Source organism: Branchiostoma floridae, chromosome 12 (assembly GCF_000003815.2).
Source record: "Branchiostoma floridae strain S238N-H82 chromosome 12, Bfl_VNyyK, whole genome shotgun sequence".
NCBI lineage: Eukaryota > Metazoa > Chordata > Leptocardii > Amphioxiformes > Branchiostomatidae > Branchiostoma > Branchiostoma floridae.
The window spans coordinates 21,494,963-21,509,340 of NC_049990.1; the positions used below are offsets into that span (position 1 = coordinate 21,494,963).

The window sequence follows — 14,378 nt, forward strand, 5'->3', positions numbered from 1 at the left end:
AAAATGTATCCCTTCGCCTTTCCATCCAAGATGGCGACAGGGGAGGGTTTTGAAAAGTAAGTTGGCGTTTCTTTTGAAGATTTACTGAAAATGTAAAGGTGCTAAATGGTCCTTTCTAAAATGGATCTATCAGGGAGGTGAACAAGTTCTCAATCTATGATTTTTATGTCAATGGCGTTGCATTTTAGTGTTCTTCAGGGCCACAATACAGTTTGTTAGGGAGGGGGGCAGCCAAAATAATGTTGCTATTTTTGCATGATAATGGGATCAATGAAGTTGACCAATTCTGTATATCTGACAAAAATGCATAATTTCATTAGACGAAGGCAAAAGAATCTCTTTTTAGTTGCCAAGTTTGCAATAGAAATAGTAACAAGTCAACATTCCTATAGTTGACCTACTTTGATTGTTGATAAAGTTTACTTTGTAAATAAAAATTGTTTCATGTTTTTTGCTTCATGGATGGTAACGTTAACACTAAATGTTTGTTATGTTGTTATCACTCTCAGTCACAAATTCTGTGCTATGATTATGATTTAAAAATTTCGGTTATATTTTACCACATTTGGATGAGCAAAATCACAGTAACATACTAGTAACAATCTTCAAATACAATTCAATCTCTACTGGATGAAAAACACAGATTTAATTTTGGACATTTCAAGTGACATCCATCACTCTTCTTTGAGCATAACTAGAATGAACTGGCAGCCAATTCAATACAAGTACAGCTAACTTGTAAACTGGTTAAACATGTCAATTCACTATCTCATAAGGATCTTAAACAAATGTCACTCAAATGTAAATCATAATTCATATTTACATGGTTTCCTATGGCAAGACAATAAGCTTTAATTTTCCCATCTCCCATTTTTTCCTCTCCACACAGTTTGACAATGTTAGACATTCTACCATGGGAGGATGTCCTGAACAAACATGTCCTGCCTTGTCTCTCCATCCCGGACCTGTTCCAGCTCCGACAGGTCAACTCCCAGGCTCTACATCTCGTCACTTCCTTCTTCAACTCAACCTTTAAGATCGACCTGTCACCTTACTGCAGCAAGATCACTCCAGATGCCTTCCGGTTGATCCTTGGAGAAAACGAAGTCCTGAACGCTCTCGTTTTGTCCGGTTGTAAGAACTGGCTTACAGATCGGCTACTAGTCCCTGTTTTAATTCGTAATGAAAGACTTCTACGACTGAACATTTCTAATTGTTTGCACCTACAAAGTGAGACGATACAAGCGGTAGCGGAAAGCTGTCACTCACTGACTGCGCTATCACTGAAGGACTGCCATTGGCTGAATGTGCCGTCGTTTTTGATGGTCGCAGTGAGCTGTCGGGAGCTGGAGAAAGTGGACTTGACGTCATGTTGGGAAATTAATGATGAGTGTATCATGTCATTGGTGGTGGCGTGCCAGAAGATCACGCATCTTTCACTGGCAAAGATCTACGGGATAACAAACCAAGCGATCGACGCTGTGGCTAAAGGTTGCCCTCGGTTACAATATTTAGATGTACAAGGCTGTTGGAGAGTCAACAACTCTGCTATAAGGTGAAAAAAAATATAACCGGTATCAGTGCTCTAATAATTGTGGATATAGAATTACTAGATTGCAATTGGTAGCTTCCATTTCTTCCAAATTAGAATGTTTTTACCATATTGTGTTGAATAAAGTAGGCACCCCAATTAGAATACGCCCCCTGATTTGGGGCAAGTCTCAGACAGATCTGTGGGACTGAAAGGTAGAATGGAAAAACTCAAATAAAGTATGCACCTCTTCTTCGCCAATTTTGAATAGAGCTTAAAAACTGATTGGATACATTAAGAAGATTGCACATTACTATTTCATCATCATTAGCACTATTTGGCATGTGCAATCAAGATCAAAATAAAACTTAAAACATTGAAACTGCATCTGTTTTAGACATGCTACATAATTCTATAATTTAATGTTTGGAATATCAGATTAGTTTCCTTCTAAATATATATATATATACAGGGTAATGAAGGAAAATTTCTTCTCTTCTGCAGGAACGTCGGAGAATACTGTAAATGTCTACAGGTGATTAAAGTATCAGACTGTCGGGACGTGACGGAAGCCAGCCTGGCCCGTCTGCGGCTACGCGGAGTGAAAGTAGACGTCCCCGCTCCCGTCGGTCTCAACCTGTCGCGTTTAGAACACACGTTTGGTCACGGTGAGCTGGTCCCACCGCTGTACCTACAGATCTAATGGAGCTGGGAACTCCAGTGTGATACCCTCTACACAGTTATCTATACGATGAGATATGATATAGACTCTAAGGAGATGCAGTGTGCTGTGTATTTCTTGAGTTTTGGCAAGCAGGTTAACCTACTTTGTTTCAGTAATAAATACTTACTGCTTATGGATTGTTATAAAGAGTTATAGATAGCAAAAATGTTTCAAAAGTTCTTAAATCCTGAGACTTAGCTTATGAAGCTGATACTGTATATGCTGCTATTTAGAAATTTAATTGAGTACTGCAGTACATCTTTTTATATATGTGTCATAATGTGTGTGAATGATAGAGGAAAAGAAAAGCCATCATGAGATAGACCACCTCATAGTTAAATGTTACTGTGTGCTATCTTTCCATCTAAACAAAATTTGATTTTAAAGAATTGTAACATGCAGCCTTAACTGGCTTAAGAGAAATGAATAAAAATTCATCCTGGACATTTTTTAATTTGATTTAAGTGGTATAGAAGGGTAGCTGAGTCAAAAATATAAAGGAAATTGTACAAAAATAAATTGTCAGCTATGGTAGTTACTTGGTTCAGTTTTTATGATCTACAATATATTATCTATTCATTAAAAAACTTAGGGAGATCAAGAAGTCATCCTGTTGTGTGGTTGAGACTTACATGATGAATGATGGGTAACAAACATATATGATAAATCAGTTATATTGACAGTGTCATGATTTCATTGTCACATGATGTGCACTGTATACATCCTGTAAGTAACAAGGCTGTCCTTCATTGTACATTGTACTAAATTTTATTGATTTTGACTTACCTGTATTGTATGTGCCTTTATATGTAGAAAGGTAAGTTGTTGAACAAAACTATGGGCCCAAACTGTTTAGGTCTGTTCAAGACCCACATACCTACCAAGTATCAAGACAACCCATTTAGGCACTTACAAGTACCTAGTATCTAAGATGTTCACAGACAACAGACAAACATACTGGTTAAGGTAATAATAACATCAACGGTAGAAATAAAGAGAAATTGTTCTTTTGCCTTGGGCTGGCTATATACCGACTGCTCTAAACAGCACGTTTTTATACCATAAGAATTCCATATGCAGTGATATAGCTTGTTGTACATGTGTCTGTTAATGTCCCTGTACATGTCATGCCATTAAATATTTACAAAATCAATTGACATGGTATCCATTACCTATTTTTTTCATAATCAATGCAGATAGGTCATGCCAATAGTTCATCCACTGGGAATACATTATTCAACTGATTGTCATTGTGTTTGAATTACACACAAAAGAAGTAGACAAGAACATTGTTGCAAAAGAAGGAGAAGCTGAGTGTTTGAAAGCAATCAATGTGCCTAATAAATTTGGAAGATTAAAATGAGAATGTTATGTATTTCAGAACAGTATGTTTTGCTGGTTTGAAGTCTGTGTCAATTTTTCACTTATATGTGAAAAATCACGATCCAGCAATAAGCAAATTGCTGGAATTATTCAAATAATTGATTGTTTTTGTGTGATGTCATGAATCATTTTATCATAATCAATTGTGACTTTGCAGAAACATTTAAATGACTTCAATTTACCCCGAAGTGCAGGAAGAATTATTTGCTTCACTGGGCAGATAAGTGGCACGTGACATATGTACAGACAGAAAAGAATACGCCATAAACAAGAAAATGACCAATAAATCACCCATTGTTTGCCAATACTGCAGTACTGTTTGAGATCGCTAGGTGACGCGCATGTACGGAGCCTTGACCCCGCACGACACCACAGCCAGCCTCGATCTGAGCTTCACCCCCTGACCCCAGTCTGTCTCCATCATGGCGTCAGGGAGGAACGGTGTGCCGCTTGTTTGACAAATGTTTCAGCCTGCTGACAGCCCCTGCTGAGTTCTTCTCCCCCATCAAACCGACGAACGTTTGCAGGAAGGTGACAGCTACTACAGGACGGTGTAAGAGCGGTGAAATCTGGACGGTTTTGGTGAAAATCGGGCGCCAACATGTAACGGACCCCGCCAGCCAACATCAAGCATTCTGATCAGCCTCATCAGGGCTATATTCTGTGCATAGCGAATCCAAACACTGGGGAGTACTTTGTCAATTTTGACAGCTCGCAAACAAAGCGTTATTCCTGTCGGGACGTGCTGGGTCGGCTTGAGTTCCCCGGCAAGGCCAGAAGGAGACTCCAGCTGCGGCCGAGACGCCGACAGGGATGGAGTTGTACGTGCTCGAGCACCGGCTGCAGGTGGGCAGTATCCCGCGGGACGCCATCGCCCCCTTCACGCACGGGCTGGTCAAACTCATCCTGCTACGGGACAAGACCAAGTGTAAGTTCCTCAGCCTGACCAGAACCGCCGATGAGTACTCCATCATCATCGACCAGGAAGGTCTGAAGGAACTGGAGCCGCTGAGCGATCAGCTCAGCCTGGTCAACAGCGTGTGGTACGCGCAGAACGTCTCGGCGGGCGCCTTGGGGAGCGGCACCGGCAAGGCTTCCGGGATCACCAAGATCGCCAAGGCGCTCATCCTCCCGCTAGCCGAGGCGCAGGTCCCTGTCTTCGTCATGTCCACCTACCAGACGGACTTTATCCTGGTCCAGGAGAAGGATCTCGACACGTCTATCGAGTGCTTACGGTCACATTTCAAGATCTTCCGGGAGGTGGAAGGCGAGACCATCGAGGTGCCCAACAGCGGCTCCAAGGGCGAGACCACGCCCACCCGAGGTGAGACGAACAGCCGAGAAATCAGCCACCCGTTAGTGGCCCCTCCCACCCGCTTCTCTGTCACTAGCCTGGACCCAGACACTCTCCCTAAGGTTGCCACCATCCTTCTGGACATCTTATTTTATGCCGACCCCTCCCCGGAAGGGAGCGATGCCGACTTTTTCTCCTTCTCCATCATCGATGGCGACATCTCCCTCGTCATGGATACGGAAACCTTGACTCGATTTCCTAGCAACGCCCTGTTTACCTCGGCAACGGGGGAGTGTTGGAAGATGATCAAAATTGGGGCGGTGCCGCTAGGATTTGACGAGTGCGGGATTGTAGCGCAGGTGTCTGAGCCGCTAGCGGAGGCAGACATCTCCATGTACTACATCAGTACGTACCGCTACGACCACACGTTAGTGCCAGAGGAAGAAATGGACGGAGTAGTAAAGGTTCTATTAAGTAGGAAAGCTAAAATCAATGGGGCAGCATCTTCCGAGGGTAAGGAAGGAGAGGAAGACAAAGACAAGACGCAATCATCAAGTTGTACAGAAGGGATGGATTGTAGCGAAGCGCCGTCGTCTGCGCCGGTAGAACGAGAAGAAACGATGGAACAACAAGACCCCACGACAAGCGAACCTGCCAACACTTACTACTGAGCAACTTGATAGTCAAGCGTATTCCCCACTGTGAGTAAAAAAGGGTCCACAAGGATTTTACCTAATATCAGCTTGAGCTTCCCCTCTCCCATAGAATGACACACGTAGATCACATAACACAAAAGCTTCCTGACCGCAGGGTCAAGCCAAGGCAGGAAACAGGCATGCAGCTCATTTCCAGGGCACTGGGTGGTCAGTGGGTCAAACTGACCCCTTGTCAGTGGGTCAAATTGACCCCTAGCTTGGTTCATTAGCTTACACAGCCCACTTCACAGGTAGTCGCTAAACGTTCCAGGAAATGGGTGACTCCACCCCTACAGTAGAGTGTAGCATCAAAAACTCACACCTGGGAAATATTGTACCCCCCTGTTAGAGGTGTGAGAGGAGTATGGTAGAAAAGGGAGATTTGAGAACTGTTGGTTGGTTAGAGAGTTTTAAACTGTTGTGTGAGATTTGAAATGTTCCAAAATTTGATGAACAGTCTTGGAGCTAATATGTATTGATAAGTGTGTATCCGACTAAAAGAGGAATGTATTGCTGCTATCTGTATGTGGGCTCTATTTCAGCATATCTTTAACCCTCCAGAATGCTTGCCATGGCTCTACAAAGACTACATCCACAGTTAGATGTATCATTGTCTGATGGCACTATGCTTCAGCATATACTACACTTGAACATAGAATGGAAATCCTAGGAGTTTAAAAGGAATACACCACAGATAACTCTAGAAACAAAAAGTCTGGTGTTCAAATATTCTGCTACTGTTAGGAAGAAAGCCCAGTAGGTGCTATTAAAGTCAAGCAAAGCTGAGGCAGAATGTCAGGCTATGTTCAGTCTAGAGCAAAAATTCACAACTGCAAGTAGGTCAAACTGTAAGGGTAGTAAGACTCCTAAATATCTGCTTGCAAGAACCAAGGCTCACAAGAAACTGCAAGATTCAGCTAGGTCTGAAATACACCTGTATCCGCTAAGCTACAGCTTACTACTGTGCCCCTAGTGGGTATGGATATTTTTGGGGCCACTCGCTTGTAAACTCTAGTAAGAAAATTTAGGCTTTCTCATGGTACGAACGAGAATTCTCCCCGAGAAAAGATTGCAGCAAACCTAAAGGTAATGTTTTATATGTGATGTCATCCCAATGCTACGAAAACCTTTGCTCAGTGTTTGTATTTTATCCGTGATCAAACATATGATCTCATACTTTTTTTTAAACCTAACCCCACCCGTATTTGACGACTTTTGGAATAGTCAATATTGGTTGTAGCTGTATTATGGCATGCTGCTATACTGGAACAATTATTCATTCACTGCCAAATGAGGACAAAGTCTGGCATTGATTGGGTGTAGTTTGTGTAACAGTATTATCGTTAACTACCTACAATTCAAACATGCACTTTGGCTCCGCCACGTCCAAGTTAAATTGTTGTATCACGGGACACAGCCCGCGTGAAATTTTTAAACTGCAAGTATACATACCTGGTATTGCATCAGGTAAAAATTTGAAATGAAGGCAAAATTCCTTTTACTTGCACTGCAATGTTTAAAACACACTAGCAAAAACTGCTTTATGGAGATTATGTCACTTCAGCTTTTGTAGCTTTAATATTACAAATTTGATGGCAAAGATAAAATGATACTTCCTTGCTAACAGAAGAAATCCTTTTTAGTCTGAATCTTAAAACAAAGATAGAGAAAAAGAAGTTTTAACCCAAGGTTTGAATGGTGAGGTGTTGTTCAGTGGGACAACAATATCACTTGGACCTGTCACACTTAACTGTCTACAAATCAACTGGATGTGCCATACAAGCTGCTAAAATCTTATGTTCAATATGTCTTGAGTTGTGCCAATGGATTCAATGCTGTTGTTGTTATTATTATTTTTTTATGTTACCTCAGTGTGTAAATGCAATGTTGCCATTATTGTTTGAAGTTTTGTTATAAGAGTTACTCAGTCAGAAAAGAATTGCAAAAGAAGAGCTCGAAATTGTTGTTGCCAATTATTCTACAAATCCAGCCCAATTAAGTGTTCTTAAATGCTAATTCTGAAATGATTAATGAATTATTCTTGCAAGCAAAATGATATCTTAGACATAATAATTTTTTATTGTATCCTGTTTAAGGGCAATTCCACTTGAAAGGTTCAAGGATTCTAACAGAAGGGTCATTTTGTCTTTGTTTTAGAGTAATTTCAATGTTTTTAAACACATTTTTTGCATTGTCTTTTGCTCTACCATATTATTACAAATTATGAAATACCTACGTATACCCCCCATGGACCTTTTGAATGGAATGGCCTAATATATTGTCATATTTCTGAAAGGAATTATCCACCCTGCTTTAAGTAGTTGATGTTGTAGTTTGTCTAGGAAGGTAACCGCTTTCGACACAAAATTTCGAGCCCTGTCAATCTTGTAGATGGAACATTTCGTAATCACGTTTTCCTGCCAATAATTTGGCCGTGCTGATTCGATCACAATCACATGCCTCTCTACACCCAAAAATCAATCCTTGTGATTTATCAAATTGTTCTCTCTGTCTGAAAGTAAGCCAGGAAGGTCAAAATGATTGTTAATTCATTATCACTACAGTGTGATATATTTGTTAATCAATTTGGCAAAACCAGGTGCATAAATTTTCTGAACAAAATTTTTATAGAAAGGGTGTCCCTTTTCCCAAGAGAAAAAATATCTACTATTATCAAGCTTTTGCTAGTGCATGTATTTTGCATGATTATCCCTTTTTACATTTTAGCATAGACATCCTCCAATTAATTGATGTACTTTTAATTACTGTCCCGCCCCCATGTTTAATGAGCATTTGAAAATAATCAGCACCTAACTGTCAATGTATTGTTCTTTGTGTAACTGCCATTTTGTCCAGTCATTGTCCCCTACTAGTACAGGCTTTCTATTCACTTGAAAAGATTCAAGTGTTTGAACCAGCATGGCCAAATTTACATCAGTAATTCTGTCTCTACACAATTCTCTGTCACTTACACATGTAATGTTCATGTATGAAAAGAATTAGACAATGTGGTCTACATTACAGATCTATTTCTTGTATGTATAACACCAAGAATGTGCATCTTATGTGAGTCCCTCCATTCCTTATCAGCTGCTTGAAGTGCCTCTAGTGTTGGCAGACGAGATCAGCCATGTCGAGATAAAGTCATAGCAAACACAAACGCTTCCAAGAAAAGCAAGGAAGATTGCCAGCATACTTCAAAAGCGATACATTTATGTTACGTTAGATCATCGGCAGCCACGTGCTGTGAGGTGAGGTATGCACAAGGGTTTCACATGGGCCAGTTTACACGTCACTTCCTGGCACCACAAAAGGTTAAAGCAGCTCCTGGGAGAGTTGAAGCCCTAACTCCAATTTTGTTCCAATGTGTGGAAAGCTTCCGTACATCCATGTGGTCCTTTTAACAGAAATGAGTGACATATTTCCACTCCTTTTTATCCAATTTTTGTATTGGCTGGAGAGCAATTTTCCTCAGAACTGTACCATAGTTTGACATGTTCATGGTTGGTTCAGATTTCTTTTAGTGTAACCTCAGATCAGGAGAAAGTGGACCTGAAGGCCCACAAACGTTTAGCCACATCTGGAACAAACCACTAGCGCTGTCTGCCCAGCGTGTGTTCAACCCTTTTCCTCTATTCCGCAGGAAATGTGTATTCCAGTGAGAGGAGAAATACAAACCCTGTAAACCTTAGGTTGACCTTGTAGATGCTAAACTCATGATTTATGTTACATTTTACGATCACAAACTTTAAGGTGATGACTGTTTCCATTACAGTGGAAATTCTACCAGCTGTAGATTGCTTGCTTTTGCAAGAATCTACTTTGACTTGCTGGAATCATTGACATATATTTTATCTACAGGGAGCTTAAGAGTTTAGTAGGTGACTGTCCAAGTGTTATAGACAGCTGTAGTCTTAACCTATCTTTACACGGGTCAGCAAAAGTATGTCAGAAAGAACTGAACATAGAAGAAATATCTGCCACCAAAAATATCGCTTTAAGGCTTGCCATGTTCTAAATACTGGATCTTTGGGGCAGAGGTTAGATTACAATTCCCATGGTCACTGAGATTAGAGAATAGGAAGGGCCAAGGAGTTCTATCTGATCCCCTTATCTTACAGAAATGTTGACTGGAATGAGGTCAGGATTTAGCTGTTGATAGACATATAGGGTTAAGATCTGGGCCTGAGGTTCGTGTCTGTGTTGGTAATTTTCTACACAGGTTAGTGTTGATAAAACCTGACCTTCTGGAGTTTCAATAACACTGGATATCATATTGTGTGGGTTACAAGTTTGTGCTTTATAATATGCTGTGGAGAGCTAAGCCTTTTGAGAAGGCTTCCATCTCTTGAGTCCATGTCTACCATTTGACTTTGAAATGGGGTCACTATTAGGTAAACTAAGGCTACTGACGAACCCAGAAAAAACTGTAGGTTACTGCTTTTCCACTGTTTTAAAAACCTTTCTTTGTCTGTTTAGCACCTTGCATCTGTCGTATCATCTTCCTTATAAATCCAAATCTTACTTTGATTTTTTTCCTGATATGATATCTTTATTCGTACACATAGCCGTAGGCCCTCTACAATCCTCTATGCCTTTCCCTTACAAATAAATCCTTTACTTCTTCCTTAATGAGACTCCTGGGCCACATAGCTTGGTTCTGGGCTACCAAGAAAATGACGACCACCAAGGCACAAAAAAATTATGGCCAAGGATTAGTCCATTCTAAATTTGGTAGAATTTGTATGAAGCAATTTTGTATTCTTAAAAGTTAAAGCTTACACAACTACTGTCTCCCATATAGTCCCTTATATGTTCTAACTATCTCATTATACTGGATAAGATCTGGACTTGCCTAATTGCACTGAGACATTACATGCTGCCATGTCCCCATTCCTTTGTTAAAACGTTTGTTAAGCCTCCATGTGACTGCTGAGCTGGTGCTTTCAGTCACATGGTTTGACTCTAGTTTTTGCATGTCTGGCAAGGTAGGAGAATTGTCCCAGACAGAATGAATAGCTGTTGTTAACAGCCTTTAACGACCATCTTAAGCGATAAGTATGTTTACAATATAGCATGATTGGCCTAGTATAGTGGTGCTTAGCAGCAAACAATATTGCATGGAGCCCTTAAGGCATACCTGATTGTATAGCCTTAAGATTGATAACATGGTTTTTATTGCCCATAACGAGTACATAGCAACACTTTACAATGCCACTCCAAAGTATTTGTTCCTCAGGTCATATGAAATGTTAGGAAAACATTGCTTTGATTTTGACAACTGATTTTACATCAATGGGGCTTAGATGGCCAAGCACTATCAACAGAATACTAGAAATTTCTCCTCTGTGCTTTAAAACATTTTGTAGATTGGGAATCTTTGTTCTTCTTCCAAAAGATGACAATATTTTTTATGGGAAAGGCTAACTGTGACACTGACTGACTGTGACATCATTTACCCTTATCTTTTTTGGAATTCACTGCAACACCTGATTTAAGAACCACTGTTGGAAACACTGAAGTTTGCCAATGATCTACAGTAAGCACACAGCTGTGATAGACTAATGGTAAAGAGATTGGTAGGAAACAACTGCAGATGGTTGCTCTCTTTCTCATCATTATAGTCTTTTCTTCTTTGTAAGATGAAAAACGTGACTCTTTTGCCACCTTAATCACATTCCATGTCATTTTCCAGTGGTTGCATTTGTAAGACCTACAGTATTGCGCTGGGTTTGGAAATTTACTGAAGCCAGTGGGTGGCTTTATTTATAAAGCGTGCTCTGTACGGTTTGTTGCCAGCATACAGAATTTTGCCCCTGCCAAAAAAATGGCTATATCTCATAAGTCCAATATTGCTAATGACTACAAGTCATTGTCAAAATTGAATGTGTATGTCAACAGAGGTAAAGGGCAGATATACATGTATGAGTTGTGTTCTATCAACCCTTTGCTTATTCTGTGCTTTGAGGTATTGTTTCCTTCAACAAATGGAAAAGCGATGGTTTATTTCAATATGGGCACAATCGTTTTAGCATCTGTCTTGGTGAAAGGATAGTTTGACCCCGCTTTGAACCCTCGGTATGGTTACAAGGGCTGCCCTGTCTTCTCATAAAGCTGTTGGAAAGGTCGCACGGCCATGAAAAACTGCTCATTCAGCCTCCGGGCACCTGAATAAAAAACGTGAGGGCAACCTCAGGGTCTTCTGTTGGCCCTATGGGAGCAGTTTTTGATGAATCCAAACCTTAACAAAAACTTCACTTTCTAAGAAAATCAATTCATCATAGCCTGTTTTATGTTTTTGAATTGAATAGTTGTATAGTTGTTTTATGGTGAAGAAAATAAGTGAGAGACAAAGTCTTTTTTATTAGTAAACGTAACAACCACAAGTCGAAGTGTTGGTGACCGCATGTCATCTTGCTCTGGGCAATAATGCTAGGAATGTGGTTGTGAAGAAAGAACTTTGTCAGTCATTTACTGACTTGGTGAAATGATTAACGGAACAGGCTTTGAAGAAAACGGTAACGTTAAGCGTTTGAAGAAAAATCAAATTGTAGCCAGTGGTTAAAGACATTAAGGAGGTCCAAGTTTCACGGCCATTTTTTTCTCAGAAAAAGAAGTTCTGCCCAAAACCTAAACCCTCTTTGTAGACCGTCCAATTGCAAGCTTAGGTAATATATTGATTGCTTCAAATGTATTCTTGCACACGTCTTGCAAGGGTCCGAGGTTGTTTAAAGTTGTCAGGTTTGGCTATTCTTATTATAGTGCCAAGAAACATTGGAGGTTTGGTGTCACTGGGCATCCTGGGACAGCAAAACGGTGTCTCTGAAAGTGGAGCAGACATGAGCACTAAATTTTATATTGAGCGACCTTGCCTGGGGCAAATGACTCTGCTGTCAGAGTCACTGCCTTTTTCTCACAGTCAATCGCTTGTCTGTCTCCGAACCTCCAGGGGTGGTGACTTCTTGAAACAACATCCAAACTTTATGCTAATGATTGCTATAAAAGTGCAGATTAAGGGTTTTTTGTACATGTAGTCGCAATTTCTCACAGTGTGAGAAAACCTATGTCAGTAACGTTGCAAACTGCATGAAAAAGCGGTTCAAACCAATAAACCAAAAATCCTTAACCTCCAAGCAAATGTGAAGTCCGGCTTGATTTGCGCATGTTATGGAATCAATTTGTCGTCACTACAAACTAGTCACCATACGAAGATGTTGATTGAGACATGAAAAACTTTAAAAAGTTCACCAATAGTAAGAAGTACAAAATTCTACTGAAATTTTGTAAAAAGAAACTAAAACAAGGATCCTACATCTGCTTGGAGATTAGGAATTCTGATTCCGTCCATGTACATGTATGAACTGTTCCATCATCACGTTTGAACTGTCTGACACCACTCCAGCATGGAGACCTCTAGTGCTACACTTGTCGTGCATCATAGGAAAGAATGTATATCTGTTTCTGCTGTCAGTGTCCTGCACCGGTCTTGCGGTTATCCCATCTGGTGTTTCCGTTAAACGCTCTGTAATGTATTCCCCTGCCAGCAGAACAGACTTGTGTCCAAAACAGTCGCTACTGTTAAAGACCAGTGTTTTGAGCTGTTAGTGTTTGAAGGTGTTAGATATCAGGGAAAGGCCTTTGTATCCATGTTCTGTTATAGGCATCAGACAGTCTTCTGAAATGTTGAAAGAAAAAGATCAAATAAGGACAGCTTGATAGAAGGATCAAATAAGGACAGTTTGATAGAAAGCAATGTTTGATATGAAAGAGGGAAGTGGGTATTGCTTATTGGTATTGGCAATTAGATTAGAAACCTGGGGGCTCACTCCTATACCAAAATCACACAAATCATGTGGTTGATTGAAAATTGTTCGCTTCAAAAATCTTCAACTGTAAAAACCCTTTGCTTCCCCGTACTAAAATGTCATTTTTCATGGCCATAGACATACATGTATTGAAGATGCTACAAATAGATGTTATACATCATAAGATATTGGCATTTTCAGCTTATTCAGTGAAGCTACATGGCTCCCAGAGAATTGACTCACTTCCAATTTACCACCTGTTCAACTATGTCCTATTCCCTAAAGCTAAGGGCACAACCCGCCGTACGTGCAATTACGTGCTGTCTACGTGCCAAAACGTGGGCAATCTTTTGAGATCCGTAAGTGGTAAATACTACCTTCGTACGAACTCGTAGGGAATCCGATGGATTTTGGAGCACGCAGACACGCCGTAGAACTTTACGTGCAGGCAACACTTTGTGTGGCATCAGGCTGCGGATTCGCCCCCGGCCCGGTACGTGCCAGTACGGGCGATGCGCCTGCCCTGTACAGCCTTAACGTTTTCAGAAATATGTGGCCGACATGGCCTTCCAAAAAAAACGTACGGACAAATTGCACGTACGGCAGGTTGTGCCCTTAGCTTAACTGGCTTCTGTTTTGAGCCTGGCTATCTTCATTGCCTGTTTGTGTGCTTCTGTCTGCCCTGAAGTGTCCACCTGACACCCATACTGGCTCCTGGGTTATTTCAAGTACCAGAACAAGTCAAGAAAACAACTGGAGGGGTAGGATAGGATGTCTTGAGGATTCTTGACAAGTGTTTACTCAAGAAACTCTTCTGTGTTTTCTCCAGGATATAATATTACAAGAACCTTCAAGATCTATAATCGTTACTGTTTATGTCCCACAATTTGTGCAACAATTTTTAAATTCTAAAATGAAACATTTCATGGAACGTAAAACAATTTTT

General features: G+C 40.6%; 2 protein-coding genes across 2 annotated transcripts; both read left to right on the forward strand.

Annotated features, from left to right (window-relative positions):
* The first annotated feature begins 30 nt into the window (after positions 1 to 30).
* Positions 31 to 3,408, forward strand: LOC118427186 (F-box/LRR-repeat protein 15-like). Its single transcript, XM_035836823.1, has 3 exons — positions 31 to 56; positions 890 to 1,555; positions 2,036 to 3,408. The coding sequence occupies exons 1-3, from the start codon at positions 31 to 33 to the stop codon at positions 2,232 to 2,234; spliced, it is 891 nt and encodes a 296-aa protein (XP_035692716.1). The 3' UTR covers positions 2,235 to 3,408.
* Positions 3,409 to 3,934: 526 nt separating this feature from the next.
* LOC118427589 (cytosolic arginine sensor for mTORC1 subunit 2-like) lies at positions 3,935 to 8,669 on the forward strand. Its single transcript, XM_035837443.1, has one exon. It carries the CDS (start codon positions 4,452 to 4,454, stop codon positions 5,601 to 5,603), a length of 1,152 nt encoding a protein of 383 aa, XP_035693336.1. The 5' UTR covers positions 3,935 to 4,451; the 3' UTR covers positions 5,604 to 8,669.
* The last annotated feature ends 5,709 nt before the right edge of the window (positions 8,670 to 14,378 follow it).